Source organism: Bombus pyrosoma, linkage group LG1, assembly GCF_014825855.1.
Source record: "Bombus pyrosoma isolate SC7728 linkage group LG1, ASM1482585v1, whole genome shotgun sequence".
Lineage (NCBI taxonomy): Eukaryota > Metazoa > Arthropoda > Insecta > Hymenoptera > Apidae > Bombus > Bombus pyrosoma.
This window is the reverse complement of record NC_057770.1, coordinates 3,986,425-4,005,150: the sequence shown is the minus strand read 5'-3', so window position 1 is coordinate 4,005,150 and position 18,726 is coordinate 3,986,425. Positions and strand designations below refer to the sequence as shown.

The window sequence follows — 18,726 nt, the reverse complement described above, 5'->3', positions numbered from 1 at the left end:
CGTTCACCGATTGGCAAATGGCAAATGTTACTCGTAACGGGATTAACGATTCACCTTACTTTGCGTTCGTACACCGCGTTGATACGCAAATAAGACTGACGTCATGTTCGAAATTACTTGATATATCCAGCAAAGAAACAGGGAAATAGAGACGGAACCTGTAAAACAAGGCTTTTTCAATCATCCGTGAATTTCTCGATTTGCCCGCATTTCGAATCTCTCGGTGATACGATAATCGGTTCGGTTCTGCCGAGAGTGAAATCAAAGAGAACACGTGCAACCACTTTCGACGTAATCGTCGAGAACGCGGTTGCACCATGCCGCATCGGTAACGCAGTTCAGTAGCATCGTTGCCGATATCGGCGTCTGGTCCACGATTTCCGAAGAGATTCGAGTAAGTGCGCGCACTCGTGAAGCCGGCAAGATCGAACGAGGATGACAGTAAAGTTGAAACGATGTTGATACCCTGTGTGATTTACGGCCGATCAAATAATGACGATAAATCGTGCGATCGGTGCTCGTTAATCGTAATCCAACGAGCGGGCAATTCATCGATATTTTTACGGGTCCAGGTGTACGAAGCTGACGGCGGTACCTTTGAAAATCTCATGCGCGCAGCCAGTTCGAGACGAGTGGCCGGTTAAGTGTAATTTGTACAGGATCTCTGAGAAGGTGAGAGAAGTTCGCGGTCAAGGCTCCTCCGTTCAAGTCATTGACATCGCTTGCTAGCACGGACAGACTGATGTTGGCCATTACATCGGTCGGCTAATAAAACTGCGAAGAAGTTCGTTGTACAATTGCTTCATTGTCGCTCGCACATTGCCGCCACTGCGCGCCATTTCATTCGCCGATTGTGCCGTTCAATTGTTCATACACAAGTACATTCATCGTTGTCCCATCGTGAAATCGTTTTCTTCTTTCGATAGAATAGGTATTTATAATTACCAGGAAGTCGCTGCTTATGATTATAATAAATTAACGTGGCACGCGGTTGATTTATCATCGACGAAAAAAAAAAAAAAAAGAAAAAGAAAAAGAAAAAGAAAGAAGAGAATGACGTGTTTATAATCGTTATCGCGACTGAAGAAATGGAGAGAAAGAAGCGTTCGGTTAATGGCCGTGTTACCTCTTCTTCTTCTAATTCGAGTTCCTCGAAATAGAGGCGAGGATAACGGAATCAAGGAAATCGAGAACCATTAGAGTTCCGTGTTTTTAACGACGAACGAGTTACATCGACGGTGAAGTTCGTCAGCGATGATTTCATTTTAATACACGTCCGAGTGTAATTTTTGCCGGTTTTTTCGTCGGACGTGTCTCTTTTTCATTCTACCCTTTCCCGTTCCCTCTCGTTCCACGCCGGACGAAATCTATTATCTCCGATGACTGTTGTTTTTCGACGATTTCTGCGAATGTTCTCGACGGTGAACGTCCCTCGACACCACAACCACGACGGCGAAGACAAAGACAAAGACGACGAGGACGAGGACGATCACGACGGAACGTGTCTTCGCGTACATCATCCCGCAGGTGCATCGTCACCGCTCGTCCATTATTCTTATTATTCGCCGCCATCTGCCTCGATGCCAGATATCGATCGTTACGTGGTTATCTTGGGTCCGTGTCACGTGCGTCTGTACTACCTTAAAGACCGGAAGCGATTACGAGGCGTCAAATTGCTAATGTTTGTATTACGTGGTCGATGTCTCGATCGGAAGAACGGTCGAAGATTCCTGTCCGTGGGTACGCGTGTAGCGATTGTTAATCCCACGGTGAGCGACTTCTTGTAATCGTGACCGGTACCTGCTAATTATTTCTATCGCCAGTCAATGTTCCTGCGATGGTATTACGCTTCTTACAGAGGTTCAGGTTCTTGGAAGGGCGGTTGGTTAACCTCGAGATCGTGAAACGAATAATTGGCAATTATTAGGAAAAACTTGTATTTTACTCTCAGGCTAGTTACGTCACGAATTTAAATAAATATCGAAATTTTACGGCTTTGAATATTCGACGTAGCGGAGGACATTTTAACGGGACAGGTTCTCGGTCTGTTTTAGCGTGGAAGAAAGATTTAGGCGCGTCTCGCTAAGATGACCAAATGTATTTGGTATTCCAAGTACCTAGCATCGTGTACATCTTGAAACAATCTCAGGATGACAGGTAAAAGCGAAATGGCGGTCTCGGTTGTGTAAAGCCAGGGGTCCACGGTGTAACCCCACTATTAGCTATGCGAGACGCGGAGGCGTCACTTCCTCCGGCTCGACTTCCGGCCGCCGGAAACGTCCTTCTAACCGCGGCTGAATCCTTAAATGAAGACGATCTCTGACAACAGCCCTTCTCCTTCTTCTCGGTTCGACGTGCACCATCGACGTGCAAACTGACAGGAAATTCTAAAACCGTGCTTCTCAGAAATTTGTTCCGCGTTATAAATAGACGTTTATTCGTTTTATATCGACCAATTCGTTCGCCGGTTTAAAAATAAACCATACAATTTCCATATTTTCGACGTTATTCGTGCACAATACGATAATAGTAACGACGACGATCGATGATAGTATTTATTTATTTATTTATTTATTTATTTATTTATTTGGAAGGTTGGCGAAGAACTCGTTGAAGAGTTTATTTTCGATTGATTATAGTAATCGCTACGGGCTGACGAACGAAGACTTGAACAGACGATGGAGCAATCCGAACCGGGTACTACATCCGGTGATCTATCACACGAAGGGTCTGATGGAGTACTGCACGAGGGTGCTGCAAAGACCTCCCTATGTTTTCGTCGACTATCACGGCCATTCACGGAGGAAGAACGTGTTTCTGTTCGGTTGCTCAAGGTCGGGTTCTTGGAGCGCCGCGGACAGGGCGAAACCGGACCAGCCGGCGCAGTATTTGGTAAGGGGACGAAAGAGGAACGAAGACTACTAGGGTATTATTTTTAGATGCTGTACGGGTTACATGCACCGAGAAGTACGAACGGTAATCTAGCGCGATCTATCGAAGTGAATTTACGAGCGGTGCAGTTTTGAAGCTCGCGAGAGGAGAAATATCAGCGCGAAACGAGTTTCGCCCGATGTAATTTACAGCGAACAGGATCGGTACATCGATTCCGTTCGTGTTCCAATTTTAGATACAGTCGATGAAAATATAGGTTCCGCTGCAACTAGTTTGTACGAACGTGATACAGCTTTTTACCTTTATTCGTCGATCTCGTTAAATTTCCACGATCGCGTGACAGTTAATTTTTAATTAAAATGTTGCTGGAAACGAGGAAAGATAAGAGAACGAGTGCTCTCGTATGACTCTGACTATTCTCGTGATACGCGTTTCAGATGTTGCCGCACCTCATGCAAAGAATATCTCCGGCGTTCGCGTTGCCACTGTGCTCGTTCAAGGTCGAAAGGAACAAGGAGTCCACGGCTAGGGTAGCCATATGGCGGCAGCTAGGTGTTTCGAGGTATACGTGCAGACCGTTACTGATTTACCTTGCCAAAACGACGACTTGATTTGCCAGTAACGCTGCATTTTTTTTTTCATTTTTCACAGAAGCTACACCATGGAGAGCAGTTTCTGCGGTTGCGACCAAGGAACGTTGGCAGGCCTGCATCTAGATACCAAACACTTGAAGGCGATCGGCCAAGATTTCTGTCAGGCTCTGTCGATGATGAAGGACTGTGCCGAGGATTGGAGCGTCGACAAGTAAGTTGGCAGAGATAAAAATTAAGATTCGACGATAGGAAGTTTGTATGAGTTTAGTGGAAAGACGAGGAGGATAATGAGAAGGATTTCTGAACGCAGGTCATTGGTGGAAGACTGTTGCCCGCGAAAATGCATTTTGCGGAAATCCAGAAAGGTTCTCCCTAAATGTATTCAGGATAAGACTGCGGTGCATCACATCGCTGCGATCGCGTAACGAACGATCGAGTAGACGATCCGAGGCAAGATTCGTGTAGAAATTTTGTTCGCACGATCGTACCATTAACGACGATTGATCGTTGTACTAAAATATTTATTCTCCTTATTACTAACATTTCCATTTTAACGAATTAAATCTTGCCTGATCGATTTGCTAACGTTAATTAACACGATAACGAGTCGTTTCTTTAAATATCATTGTTTCGTTTTTGCGTCAAGACGTCTCCTTTTTATTCTCTAGGATCCCCATGGGGGAAGGCATTCCCGAGGAATCAGGATGCATGGAGGATGAGATTTCGTCCAGTTGCGAATCGGACGAGTCCGACTTTGAAACTTAGGAATATTACGAAATTTCGAATTTCATGGAATCGACAGGAATTATCGACGATGGGTGTTTCTTCGTTCAGCGATCGGAATGTTGCGCAGGTTTCTTTGTTGACGAATAAAAGAAGTAAGAACACCGGAGAAAGATTCTGAAGATACACTTTGAAGAATTTTTATTTAAACTCGTAACAAATGTCAAGCTATTTCTACGGAGATCCTATCTAGAAACTGAAGCCCCGTTTTAATGTATACAATCTCGAAAATGAACGCGTCGCCATTTGTAAATTGAAACTTCTATTAAATTTGAGCATGTTAAACATCACCGATACCGAAGGTACGCTCGCTTAACCAGAATTTGAGAACTTCGTTCGCTAAAGCAAACGATTAAACGTCATAAATCAGGAAGAATTTCGAGAAATCAACGTCACGAGCAACCAATCCGGGTAGAAGACTTAAAGCGAATCTACAGAGAAGCGATTCGAATTAATTTCAATGTTGAGAAATCATCGCAGCGAATTGTCCTTTTTCTTACGAACAAAAACGCCCACAAACTGATTTAGTTAAGCGAAAAATCAAGCGAGTGTTCTAAGAGGCAAAGTCCATTTTCTTTTCATGCTGTACCTCGCTGTTTACATTAATTGTACGTGATATTTTATCGATTGTGATCATAGAAAATAAAGCTTACTTATAATACGGTAAATATTTCGCTAAAAAGTATTCACCCGAAACTCGCAAGCATCTGAAAATCCTCCCATTCTTACTCGTACTTTACACTAATCCTTAATTAATTGATTCAGTCTTCTACAAGGTCGTTAATCGCATATATCGCTACGCATCTTCGCACGAAGTTTGCCAAATTCGGGCCTCTAGAGTTCGTATTGCTCAACCTTTAATACAAGCTGCTTACAAGCGATACATACTGTGTGATCGGTGCTTAAAGGTATACCACAATTTAGACCAGACAAATCTAGTAATTGCGGAAAGCGCGAAGACAAAAAGTGGCTAACAGTGTATTTTTCTAACGCGGCGAGAGACATTGCTGTCGACAGTGCTTTGTGCGAGATCGAAGCTCGATCGGTGGGACGCGCGTGCAACGAATCGAATCGAATTGAAAGTAAAAAAAAAGAAAAAGTAGAGAAACCAAGTGGAAAAGCTGCGAATTGTTTCTGCGATAGAAAAGAACAGAGAGACAGAAAGAGAGCGCAGAAAATCGTCGAATCGTAACGAATAATTAATAGAGACAGCTTCTTCTATTTCGTACAGTTGTTTAGCGTGCTAGAAACGTGTAAAATCCAAGTTTGTGATAGAAATATTCAGTCGATTCGTTTTGTGTCAATTCTGTTGGGCGTGATAAGAGATAGCTTGGCCTGCTGCCACCTACCACATCGAAGTTATAGGACCACGTCAATTTAACATTAATCGGGCATCTAGGCGTTGAATTCTGTAACACGCAACTCAATTCGTATCTCCGCTCGGTTTTTTCTATGTTTTGAAAGAAGTGTGCCACTCGTAACGAAGGCCTACTACGATAGAACATTCCATACGCAAAAAAACTTCATGAAGCAGAGTTCATTTGTGACATCTTACATTGTTGAGAATGAAAAACACTCGCAAAGTTAATAAAGTATATATACGATACAGATAATAATACGTTCTTCTTGAAATCGGTAAACGCTTTACGTTGGACATGTTCTATCTACTCTGCAGCTTCTTTTACGCGATACAAGGGCAGTAAACTTTCTCGTTACACACGGTAATACAGTACAAAGAGAAATGTCGATCAATCGAAAGTTTTATCAAATGATTTCATTGTAACGAACTGGTCTAATTGATGTCGATCGAGATTCAAGTGTAACAATAACAACTAATACTGTATGGTACTCGAGCTACAGTTACGGATTTCATGAAGATCGATGTGATCGTGTTAAAAAGACGTTCGAATCTTACAGATAAAGTGAAAACAAGAGACAAGTTTCATCGTTGGCTAATAATAAGACTTGTTAATAAGTGTGAACTGAAAAAGACGAGAAACAAAGAAAGAGAAAAAAAGGATAGAAAAAAAAAGATGTTGATGGACGAGATAGTCGGAATTAATAAGATAAGAATTGCTTTTTAATGTGAAACGTACATCAATAGATGATAACATAGCCTTTAAAATAGACTACAAGTCGTCGATCGAAATTCGATAAAAATTGTGCCCTGTATAATATTAATTGACCCCAAATGAGATTATGAATTATCCGCCCCTACTTTTTTCTTTAAATATCTAGCAACGATTGCGACAAATTATCCCGCATAACGCAAATGTTAGAAGAACGAATTACAATTACACAGATAGATATTAGCGAAGGATCTCTGTTTAATTCGTGCCTCGAAGAATTAATCGGAGTCTAGAAACGGAAATCAGTCGAATAATCATTTTGCGTATGTATGCGCGCGTGTGTAGCTTTCGTTAACAGACGTCGCAAACGCGTTAAAATCAATTTCGATATCTTATTGTCTGTCTGGCGTATCGTAATGCGCGCGATTTTACACTAGTATTCATCGGGGGGAGGGGAAGGGAGAAATTTCTTTTTCCTCTATTGTTCTACTGTCTCTAAAGCTGACTTACGTAGCCAAAAATGTTTCGTTATGGATTATTGAGAGATTTCTAAGATATTCTCGATCGTACGTGCACTTCGTTGAAAGACGAAATTTTGTCGAAAAACGAGCATTACTCTTTCTTTTTTGCTTCTTTTTTTTTCTTTTTTTAGAATTAATTGAATCAGGATAGACCAATTGCAATACGCATGGTATTCAAATTATTTTATAAGTAATTTTGGACGGACAAGTTTTCTCCGTTTTGTCAAATCGCCAACTTGAGTTGATTTCAATTTGATCAGATGTCGATGTGGAGTGCACGCGCGGTCTTATCTACGGAAAGAAAAGTGAAAATACAACGATAGATGGGAGAATTGGCTGTCGTCGTTTGCAAACGAAGCTATCGGTAAGATCAACGAAATTGTGTCTTAAACTTTCTTACACTTAACGTTCTTTGGTAAAGTGGAAGAAAGTCTAATGTCTGTCATCGCGCTAACAATTATACCCTACGAAAGAGCACAGCGTAACACAGCTTTTCTATCGTAAACACACCCTCTACGTATGCATAGGCAAGAATCTCTTTCAAGTACTTATTACATACGAATACGCATTAGGTAGAAAAGCCAGCGATAGAAATTGTCCTCTACAGACAGGCGCTTAAGCGTTACCGAATTCATCGAAAAAAAAACCCGGCAATTCCAACGATCGATAGAAAGTAAGTAATTGTAAATTTCAATGAATCAATAACATGCATTATCTAAGGTACTTAAAGAGAAACTTATACGTATGTATGATGCACGCATGAATATTAGTAAGTATACCTGCAAACGACGGCAGGCAATAAGTTCTATTCGAAACGACCAAATCTAACCAATACACGATAATACATCCTCCCATCTCTAAGCTACATGATCGAAATACAGATTATGAAGCTGCAGTTGATTAAAACACGGCTCGTATGTGTATATCTTGTGAATCGACGGATACGTCGGTCGATCGAGCACGTAGAACGCGACAGCTATGGTGCTCACTGGTCGCCGTTCATCTTCTTCGCGTAGACCTTGAACTGCTCGTAAGTGATCCATAGAACGATGTTCCAGGACACTAAACGCGTGAAGCTGGGCGTGAAGCCTTTGTAGAACGCGGATGGGCCTTCCTTCATCATCATACGAACAGCGCAATCCTTCACGCCTTTGTATTCGCCAGGAGCGCTGTTCATGTAACGAGTCTTCACCACGTCTACAGGACTAGCAGCCAAGGTGGTGCACAATCCTGCCGCCACGGCGGCCGTTATATGACAAGGGATTCCATCGCGCAGGTAATTGCGCTCCAAGATGAACTCCTTGATGATGTCATAGCAGACGATCTCCGCCACGTTCACAATCGCGTTTCTCGAGATGTTGGGCATGGTTCCTAAACACGAAAACGTGGTTAAATTCAGCCGAGTTGATTTTTAATTCTCTTACAATAATAGTACAGTATTGCAATAGGCTACGGATCTTCCGTTTAGACTCTAATACGATCGTATCAAAGGATTACGTTTAATCCACGTGAATTCCAAACGATTCCCGTTTCGAACGAGTCTGCTTATGAGAATACCTACTCTACTTTATATGGATTAGAGGCTCGGTGGAGTTGCGTAGATCGGATTAAAGGGTAGTAGCTATAATAAACTACATACACCGTGGCTAGAATAAGGGTTCGGCACATACTCTTATTTTCCAATGAGGTGTATTTTAGCAGGATCTGGATTTACTCTTTGTAGTCGCTGGTAACTCGTTCTTAGAGAACCTTGATGAAAATCGCAGATAAATTTCGTTGTAAGTACAATCTTTATAACGTAATTCGTAGGACGAGTGCGACACGTGTGAAATTACAAGGCAAAGGGTTCAAGATTTATAAACATTGAACGGTGATTTTCCAGAAGCTCGGCAATTTCCGATGGACCTGTACTCTCGCCCGAAGCAAGAGGATCATATTTCTGCGTGTAAACGGTATGGGCTTGTAATATAAGTACTGGTGGTACCTTTCCAAAGGCCCCGCGTTCCTTCTTCGGCAGCAATATTCCTGTATGCTTGCAGGGTCGAGCTGTATCTCACTGATCGTCCATTACTTCCAGCCTGTAGGCGGACCTTGACGACATCGGTCGGTTGAGCAAGGAGCACCGCCATGGCGCCTGTCGTGATTCCAGCGGCGATTCGTACGGAAATACTCTTCGATCCGCTCCTGTTATTACCTGCCAAGACAAAAAAGTACAGTGAAAAGGCAGTCCAGGTTCGGTGTCGGTGTCTGGATTGTTTCGAGTACGTTATTTACGTTCTGTGTCACGGTTTTAGATCGAAAAAAAGTAGGATGCAGGGTGGGACAGATCGCGCTCTGCGCGCTACAGCACGTTTATTAGCTCATTGATTATATTCACGTTACAGTAAACTCTTCTAAATGATAATTTTCAAACGTTACGAGGTCTTTTTTCTCAACGATTATCACGATTTCGTTTGTTAACGGGTGTACAATATGTTGCGAGAAGAATCGGCACGATTATTGACGCGAGATGTTCGAGGCAGATACCCGAGATCAACTATGAATAGCTACCGAACATTATATTTAGTTTAAACTTATTTTTTAAATATATTCCAGTTACCAGGACTGTTCTCGGCAAAGATATCTATACGTGCGTCGATAGAAAGGTGTTGTTGATCGCGAGTACTTTGTGCCATTGATTTACACGGTTTTAGCAAATCTCTTGATGCGAGTAATTGGAAAATTGATCCGTGAAAAAGGTTACAACGATGCCGATAAGTTACGCGAGCAAACGTTTACAACATGCGACAATGAGGAGCAGAGACGAGATTCGAAATTCCCGCTACGACCGTTCGGCTTCTAATCAAGATATTTTATCGTCTAAGGAAATGATTAGTTTTAAATAGAAATAGTAGTCAGCATCAAAATTCCGCGAATATCGACGCGTATACATATGAAAAATATCCAGAACATACATGCTCCTTTTTTTAACCGATAAATATATAAGTTCGTTTACGCGCGACAGATAGAAACTTCAAAGAAGAATTCCAAAAATATACACGGCGGTCGTATAACGGTTACGAGATCAAACTGTGCATTTTTTAAGTATCTCTTTCCAAATCTCTAATTTTGAAAAAAAAAAAAAAGATATGAAAGAAAGAAAGAATAGCGTTCGATAATTGTAGAATAATTTTGTTACAGAAATCGATCGTTCTCGAGGGTACGCGATAATAGAGGGTACAGATTTAGTAAAGTTACAATTATTTCACGAGTGATCCAATTTGCACAGAAGGAAAATACAAACGGCAATCTGAGGCAGCTACTCATCCAGCCATTATCTTTAAATCTTCTTTCTTCTTTCTCTTATACTTCCCTTTCGATAGTTAACTTTCGGTCGTGGAAACGACGTGGATCAGCGATAGAACTAGACTCGATATTCAATGGATTAAAATATGAAAAAAAAAAGACAAAAAAAAAAAAAAGAAAGTAAAAAAGGAAACGTAAACGAAACAGCGTCACGTCCGAGGCGCTGCATTTCGATTCGCGGTCAGCGATTAAAATCTGGGTAAGTCGATATGGTACATTGCTATAGCTTATTATTTATTATCATATATGTATGTATATATATATATATATATATATTATCTCGTTTGGTCTTGTATAATCTGTTAGAAAAAGCACGCGGCAGCCGATGGTGGCTGATTATCAACCAACCAGCCGTTACTTACGCGTGTGTTACTCATTCGTGTAACAGAGAGATGGAGCACGTGCGCAGCGTATGTTCGCACGCGCTCGCGTGTCTACTCGATTATATATCATATAGGAGGATTACGTAATCAAAAAGTTAGGAGTTTGTTGGATGTACCGTCGATGATTCCAGCGTAGCGTGACTTCACCCCGTCGTAGAGGCCCAACCGTATGCTGGCGAAACACATCTGTCTCTGGAGTCCCGCGGACAGACCTCCGTACAGGCTCCTGTAACCACCCTCGCTCAAGCTCACCGCCCTCACAATTTACCCTCAAACGTAGCCCAGGGTCATATTTTTTTTTTATTTTTATTTCTTTTCTGCTTTTATTTTTTTACAAGTTTGTATTTATTCTACATTTACTTTTCACGATTTCTTTTTTCTCTCTCTCTCTCTCTTTCTCTAATTTGCTTCCCTTCGATTAAACTGACTTTAAAATGCTCGAATTCTTGGCTCTTTCTTCCTCGTTTCTTCGATAAACAAAGAACAAGATTATAAGAAATACCAGAATTTCCTATTTCTAACGTTCCCTCTTATTTCAAAAGGAATCGCTGAACGATAATCTGTTGCCATTTTGAAGAAAGAAAACACACGAAACACGTTTATTTTTATTAAGAGAATAAACGATAGAACGATTATACTTGATAGCGGAGACAGTCATTTTTGTTGATTTACGTAACGGGTCAAAACGACCAGGCTGGTCTTTCTAGGGTTAAAATGTCTAAGAAACACGCGAAGGGAAGCCAATAGAGTCTCTCACGAATAACATTTGAGGAGCACGAGAGAAAAGATCAGCTAAAAGAACCGGGAGAGAGCTTGCGCTGAGAGAGCTGGACACGGTTATGACAAATCGTATTCGCGGTGGAAGCGCAACCATGCGAGGCGCCGCTCCGCTTTTTTTTTTTTTCAAAAATCGTTGAAAAAGGGAAAACTGCGGCTGAGCAAAGGCAAAAAAAAACGAAAGCAGAGAAAAATAAGAATAAAAGACAAGAAAAGAAAAATATATTCGCATAGATGGAGAGTCTGAAGTGGTCACGCGATGCCTTCCTTTGTATCGAACTTCCGCCATTAAAGAACGATTATTACCAGTATCACTATAGTAACATACTTATCGAGTATTTGGAATATAATGGGGCAATCGTCGCTATTTATGAGAATAAATGAAAATCCCTCTTTATCGTTATTATCGTACAAAAATCCGAAAGGCATTTCGTGGTCCAAAGAGAAAATAAATAGAGTGATAAAAGGGAGCACCATGGACGCGTTCTTTTGTCTAGTAAACGCAATTACAATATTTCAAGTACTTTATCTAGCGTTCGATTGTCAGTTCAAGGAACAGTCAATGGCACTCGATAAGATAGAAACTACGTAGAAAAGAAAAAAAAAACAAGAGTAACCCAATTAGCGTTAGAAATAAGTAAAGATAACTGAGGAGTAAAATGCCAGTGCATCAGCGGTTAGTCAAACTTGTATAATCGCGATTTCGTTACTTCCATTATGTTATTTCGATCCCCGTTCGTCGTTGTCGATGCGCTTGGAAATTCGAATTCTATGATTCATAGCGCGCAATTTTTTAATACTTTTCTCCGTTCGCTTGTCTCATCGAGTACAGCGAATTGAACGCTGTACGACCGTAGAGGATCGCACGATAATACGATGCATTTAACGATACCAATGAGATCTGCAAAGTGCACGACAACGACGATAGCGTCGATCGAGTCAGTAGTTAGCAAACAACGAGATCGGAAGAGCAATCGAATCGCGGGGCCATGTGCAGAGAATTGGAAATATTCTGGAGTCATGGAATGCCAAGAAGCTATTTTAGAGAGAGTTAATGTGCGGTCTACTAATTCAACGATAGCATCAAGTTACTCGAACGAACAGCCCCTACGATCAGCCAGTACGGAAATTTTTTTTCTCTTTTTCTTTTTTTTTCTTTTTTATTCTTTAAGTTTATGTAATTAAGCGATCAAATAGTCATTCGAGCGGGCGTAAAGAATCGCCCGGCGTATATAAACTTTGGTTCGAATCGGAAGAATCGTATATACGCTAACGATATTTAATACTTATATCAATATCGTAATCGTAATCAGGCTTTTACCTACCCCTTGTTCGTCTTAAGTTACGGATAGGATCGTGAATAACCTACCTTGCTCCTTCCACTCTGATGATGTTTCCTACTGTCCTCAATAATCCTGGCTGTGTATTTCGAACCGCGAGCATAGAGCCGTCCGCTGTTGCCAACAGAAGAGGACGACTTTCTCCGGCAATCTACAAAAATCGTACGGGTATCACTTACGTTTTCTATCATCGGATAGATAGGTTTTCACTTAACTACGCTCGGACCACTACCGAATATTTATGAGTCAACGATCTTTGACTCTCATCCTGTTCGCAAGAACAAAACGGAACAAAACAGAACGAGCTGGACTCGCTGAGAAAAGGTACATAACAGAACGTTGAATGTTAAGTAGTAACGCGGAAATTGATACGTATTTGGTTACCTGCATTCTGACTTTGGCCGTGTCCAAAGGAAACGTCGCTAAATCAGCGATACAGGCTGCTGTGCCTGCAGAAAGTAATTTCATCCATAAAGGGAATTCGTCCGACGCTTGTTGCTTCATCGTGCTCGTTCTTCTCTTCCTTCTCTTTCTCTCCACCAATATTTTCTCTTTTATCGGGTTTTAGCTATTTAGTCTGATCAGTGCGGTCTAGGTTGATGAATGCGTCGGATGTATGGGATTCGAGTGGTGCAAATTTTCAAATTCCTTTGACTCCTTTAAATCACCGCGTGACTGTATCTTTGATCCTTCGAGCTTGCTCGGCTTATCTGAGCGAGATCCTCTGTTAGAAAAGCGATATGTACACTATATACAAAGTCCTACCAGAGGACAGGAACCTTTAGATGATCATTTAGTAAACGGCTGTGGTTTAGAGGTAGAGCTTTTTAGGTTCCCTGAAATGATCAGGATACGCGTGCAGTCCCCCTGACCGCGAGCACTCGTGTTTTATGTCTTGATTGTGAAGTACTTTATACATACTATTCTTCTGTAACAAACACCAAAGCAGAAACAACAATTGATAAGTTTGTCTTTCATGAAATTCATTAATTTGTCGCTCGCCAACACACATCGATCTAAATTATCTTTATCCGACTATCGATCGACGCTCGACTGCTCCACGAGTTTAACGAAAATAACGAAAGTTCATCGGCCGGCAAAGTGGTGGAGCAGAGTGAAGCTACGATCGTTCGACGAACATCGACGCACCAGAGAAACTACATGTGATTCGTTGTTATCGGGATACGAACACGATATAATATCGCGAAACACGGCCCAAACGAATGCGTCGTGACTTGGCAACTGGGACAAAACGATTGTTTAGTCTCTGTGAACGTAGCCTATCGGTACACGTGTGTCATAATTATCCTGAGAACGTCGACTCTTTTTCCCACAACTCGGATTTTATGTAACGTTACTCCGCGCTCAATGACAGTGTTCTCACGCGTGGACAGCGAAAACGTAACTTGCAGCGAATGACACGAAAATAGATGGCTTAGAAAACTATTGGAAAATGGCCAGCGTGACTATACGCGAACACGTCGCCAATCTTTATCTCGTTTAATAACCTTTTAGTTCTTGTATTTAGAATAAAACATATATAGCTTGTTCAGGATAAGTGGCGCACCGTTCGGTTGCCTTTGTTTCCTCCGATGGAAGAAACGAGAGTTGACTCTACTCGATCGCGGTTTTTAACGTTGAAACCAGTTAGATCTGTAACGCGACGTTGTTGCGACCGTGAGGCTATTTTTGCCAAATTGAAACGTTGTCGCAGGTATCGTGCGCAACGTTCTGACACGATCGGACAAAGCGATGGTGGTTTTCTGTTCTGTCGATTATTCGCGTGCAGCCAGACCTAAGGCTTCCACACGGCAAAGAACGAAAGGAGTACCGTTGCTGAGGCGAGTTGTGGGGCAAAGTCCGCGAGTTGTGATTCGAGTTAAGTCGAACTCGGTCTCGTCTACACTTTGCTCGTCGTATTCGCGTCGTTCTTGTCCGATGTCAAGGACCTCACTCTCTCGTACGATTTTTCTCCTTTTTATAATCTATTTCGTTTATATAATCAACGTTTCGTTTGACTCGCGATTTTTAAACTCCCAACGATCGATTAGAAAATTAATTTTATTCTACCGGATTAAATCTTACTGGAGGAAGATCGAAGAGCAGATAGTCTTGGTGTCGAAATTATTTCAACGAGTCTTGTAACTTAAAATTCAAAATCATAAATTCTGACAATCACTTGTAACCTTCAGCCACCGATTTCTATTGGGAACTTCGATTCCTTCTACTCACTCGGTTCCACGATTTCTCCATCGCGAATGCCAGCTATCGACGCGTTCTATTGTGTCGAAAGGCCATGCAAGCCGCTTGCAAACAATGCGATCGATAGTAAACTCCGGCCATGCGCCTGCACCCGTTGCTGCACCCATATTTTTCATGTACCACACTTACATATATACGTGCATATCTATATACACGTATACATGTAATTTATTAAATAAACTAAATTTACTTCTGATTTTTATTATCGAATAAAACCAATTAATTTTAATTGGCTTTTAATTCTGAATCGCATTACAATTTCTAACGTATTGAAGCAAACGTTTGTCGAGATAATTGAAATAGTTTTTGTTTGCGCTATTGGAATAGTTAAATGTCCATAATTCAGAAGGTCTTCTATGTAGATCTTAGGTCGATCACTTGATAAACAACCGGAAATTGTGAAACAAGTATGTAAACAAGATTGATCTCGTGTATGCTATCCTCCTTTCTAACGACTTCGAGCCTTGAAGAGGCGGACTACTGAGATATCCTTGCGCACGAGGATACAGCTGCTGGAAAGGTCCGGGTATATTGATTATCCTGCACGCGAACGCGGTTGCGGTATAGCGATCGTTGGTACACAATGAAGTCAACACAGTCACTGTACTTTGGTATTCTTTCGACGTTCAGCGATAAATACCGGCAGAAAATTGGCACAGAACAAAATGATTTACTTTTTGCTACGATAATTTTTAATCCACTTTTCCTGAAAAATAGCTTGCCATTAGTATGTTTATATTTTTTCGTCTCAACATCACGGAATACGAACAAAGCACGAAACTATATTAGTCATGGCTATTTTAATTTTTAATGATATTATATTAGTGACATTTCTTTGGCGAAGATTATTTAAACAAATATAATTCGCAATTTACGACTCTTTCAATGTTACACGAGTAGAGACGGATAAAAATTGATAGAAAAGGAAACGTCAATTTAATAATTATTATTTTTATTTTTTCACGAAGAATATTTTCACATCATAACGTTTTCACGTACCGCGTATCGTACACTTCGCTGACGACCGTGCAATTTCTTTGTGGCGAATTATTTTTGAACGAGGAATGTGGCAAAGTTTTCCTGGAAATGCACTAATTCGTGGCAGGTGGTTGTGTGGGAGCTTGACAAATCGATGTTGCCGGCCTTTGACTATTCGCGCATATGCATTGCAGTTACAGACTGCAGAAACACGAATCGGCTATATCCGTTTTAATGACATATTGATTGAAATTTTAATTCGTATTACTCTCGGCATCGGAACGAACGAGTGGAATTTGAAACGGCTGTCCTTCGAATGTACGTTCTTGCATTATGTAAACGACCATAGAGTTTGATAACTGCGACTGCAATTTCCTAGGGACTGGTTTAGCGAAAGCAAGTTCTTTCGATGGTTTTGCGTCGAAGTGACCATCGATATCGTTACTATTCGTTAGAATATTTAAGAGCGACGAACACTGACGATACTTTGTCAATATACTCGTGATTGTCTTATTAACGCGAATACTTTTTTTTGCACTTTACAGTCAACACAATATTAACATAAAAGGAATTGAATACGAGTCTTGAATATTTATGACGAAGAACCATGTTTGAATAAAATGAAACGTCAACGATAGGTCAAAGCACCTGACAAACTACGTCGTTAAATAATTTTGCAAAATTCGCGAAAATTTTCATGAATTATTTAAAACGTTAAAGAACGACAAGATTAATAACCTTTTAAGGAATGGTAAATAAATATTGCTGGAGTAATGAAAAACAATGGAGTTCCGAAAAAAATGTACTTACCAAGTGTACAGTGAGTGAACAACAACACAACTGGAACAGGTTACTGTGAAGGCATCGTTTATACCGGCTCGTCGACCAATGGGAATCGTCCAGAGTTGAATTCTGCCTATCAGCTGCCGTCTGTGACGTCAGATTTGGCCAAAGAAAGCTCAGCTTGCGGCCAAATCGATAAGTTCCTGGAATGTGCTGGTATAGTGCTTTCTTAGTTGCATACGGATACATGTACTGTATATATATGCATTGGTGGAGGGCAGGCGCATTACGGTCGACACCCTTTCAATGAAGAACGGTTACGTGTCGCGGAATGTGCAACCCTGAACCATTGGAAATTGCCATAGCTCATCGTGGAAATTTATTTTGCCGCATATATTGCAACTTTTTGCATCAACCAACTGTATATGGCGCAGCTAACTGTATTCGATCCACAGACAAATAACGCGTCGAAAGAAAGGACATCTTCCAAGAACGTAACTTAAAGAATAATCGATGCGTTTTGTCGAATCACTTTTGTAGATGAAGAATTTTTAACGAATCATTTATTATTTATTTGATCATAAATTGTCATTTTATTTGATCATAAATATTGTAATAAATCTTGTATTTGGCTGTTTCTTTTTTTTTTCGTCGATTTAAGATAGAACTTGGACAAATGATAGCAACTCGATAGCTCTTGATCAATGTCGCTGGCCTTCACGAACGCTTATGAATTTCACATGAGTACTAATACTTAAGTTTTACGATTATTTTATCGGTGTGATAAGGATGATATAACATTTGTTCAATCGCTTTTACGCGTGTCTTCTAAACGTAGTCGATAACTATCATTGCGTATTGGATTGGGAAGGAAATCCACGTGATGTTTCATGTGTTGCTAACGAGCATAGGTATATATTAATCGAAACGATAATATATTAATTGAAACGATAAACAAGACGAAATAGGTCGAATAGTAACAGCTCTTGTATAAAATATGAAAGTCGGGAATGAGAAAAAAAATTTTTGGCTCATGAGGGGATCGAACCCGCGACCTTCGCGTTATTAGCACGACGCTCTAACCAACTGAGCTAATGAGCCAGTTGAAAGAACGTTCTTATTTAAAAAATTTCCTTTTCATTTTTTTACGCTTAAGGCATTTTTAAAAAAATTTAATATTTCTTACATATCGAATGATTGTATAAAATAGTAACTGGAAATTATTTTTTAAATGTACGTCAAAACTAGGTGAGTCAAGTACAAGGTCGTTTATAAATCGCTACGCTGATTCGACACAGTTAAAATCGTATAGGATACTTTTTGATGTTCGTCCGTGTTGACAATTGTATTTACAAAGCTTGGAATTGTAATCGTAAAACGATCGTAAAATCTTGCTAATCCACGACGTAATGAGGGAGAGGGTCTTATTTTTAGCATCCTCAAGATGTTTTTGCTTTTTCTTTTTAAGGCTGAGGATGACGAAGCCAGACGATCATTCCAGACATTCGAATTTCACATTTTTTTCTACATAAACATATCCTATTTCTCTCAAAGAAACGAATTTATATAATAGTAATTGAAAAATAATTTGTATTTCTTGTTATGGAATAATAATTTCTTTCGTTAAACGCATCGTTGTTTGATCAGTCACGCATGATTGTTACTTCCGGTAACTTTTCATAACCCAAAATCCATCCCTCGGTCGAGGCGGTCACTCACTGTGCAAATATAATTAGTTTAGTTAGTTAGGAATTGTAATGTAAAATGTATTCAAGTCGAGACGTTCCTTATGGTTATTGCTTCATCAGGTATAAAATGGGAAAGTCGAATTTTCCCGTGTTTAACGGTTATGTCCATCCGCAAGCGACCGATGGTAAGGCGACTAATACCCAGCAATAGTTTTCCTCTGCGACAGCATTGTCACCGAACTTCACTGGTTCATTGTCCTTAGATCAATCACCATCTCTTGACTGATTTATCTGCCTTAGATTAGTCAACGT

The 18,726-nt window shown here is 40.6% G+C and overlaps 2 protein-coding genes and 1 non-coding gene across 9 annotated transcripts in view; 1 reads left to right on the top strand and 2 right to left on the bottom strand.

Moving 5' to 3' along the window:
- Nucleotides 1-4,936, top strand: part of LOC122571549 (cytosolic carboxypeptidase 1-like) — a 31,858-nt gene extending 26,922 nt beyond the window's left edge. For 3 of the 6 annotated variants that reach the window (XM_043735445.1, XM_043735483.1, XM_043735434.1), the window contains 5 exons: nt 2,640-2,892; nt 3,330-3,454; nt 3,544-3,696; nt 3,781-3,935; nt 4,154-4,936. In XM_043735445.1, the coding sequence (XP_043591380.1) occupies nt 2,640-2,892; nt 3,330-3,454; nt 3,544-3,696; nt 3,781-3,910 (661 nt within the window). In that variant the 3' untranslated portion in view covers nt 3,911-3,935; nt 4,154-4,936. The remainder of the gene's footprint in view (nt 1-2,639; nt 2,893-3,329; nt 3,455-3,543; nt 3,697-3,780; nt 3,936-4,153) is intronic. The other 3 variants (XM_043735465.1, XM_043735455.1, XM_043735474.1) reach the window with 2 other exon arrangements.
- Nucleotides 4,384-16,879, bottom strand: LOC122571613 (mitochondrial uncoupling protein 2-like). 2 transcript variants are annotated; one of them, XM_043735584.1, is made up of 6 exons: nt 16,754-16,879; nt 13,088-13,631; nt 12,733-12,854; nt 10,703-10,812; nt 8,843-9,052; nt 4,384-8,229 (listed from the first exon to the last, which is right to left on the bottom strand). In XM_043735584.1, exons 2-6 carry the CDS (start codon nt 13,205-13,207, stop codon nt 7,844-7,846), a joined length of 948 nt encoding a protein of 315 aa, XP_043591519.1. In that variant the 5' UTR covers nt 13,208-13,631; nt 16,754-16,879; the 3' UTR covers nt 4,384-7,843. The 2 variants fall into 2 exon arrangements, with proteins under 2 accessions (XP_043591519.1, XP_043591525.1); XM_043735590.1 differs by lacking the exon at nt 16,754-16,879 and adding an exon at nt 15,965-15,986.
- An 874-nt stretch (nt 16,880-17,753) lies between these two features.
- Nucleotides 17,754-17,827, bottom strand: Trnai-aau. The gene has a single exon. It is a non-coding gene; the product is annotated as a tRNA-Ile (tRNA).
- Nucleotides 17,828-18,726: the final 899 nt, after the last annotated feature.

Coding starts and splice junctions, on each gene's coding strand:
- LOC122571613 (XM_043735584.1), bottom strand. CDS start 13,207: ATGAAGCAACAAGCGTCGGACGAATTCCCTTTATGGATGAAATTACTT. Junction 10,813..12,732: donor ATCAGAGTGGAAGGAGCAAG/GTAGGTTATTCA, acceptor GGGTGGTTACAG/GAGCCTGTACGGAGGTCTGT. Junction 8,230..8,842: donor AACGCGGGGCCTTTGGAAAG/GTACCACCAGTA, acceptor TTTCGTGTTTAG/GAACCATGCCCAACATCTCG.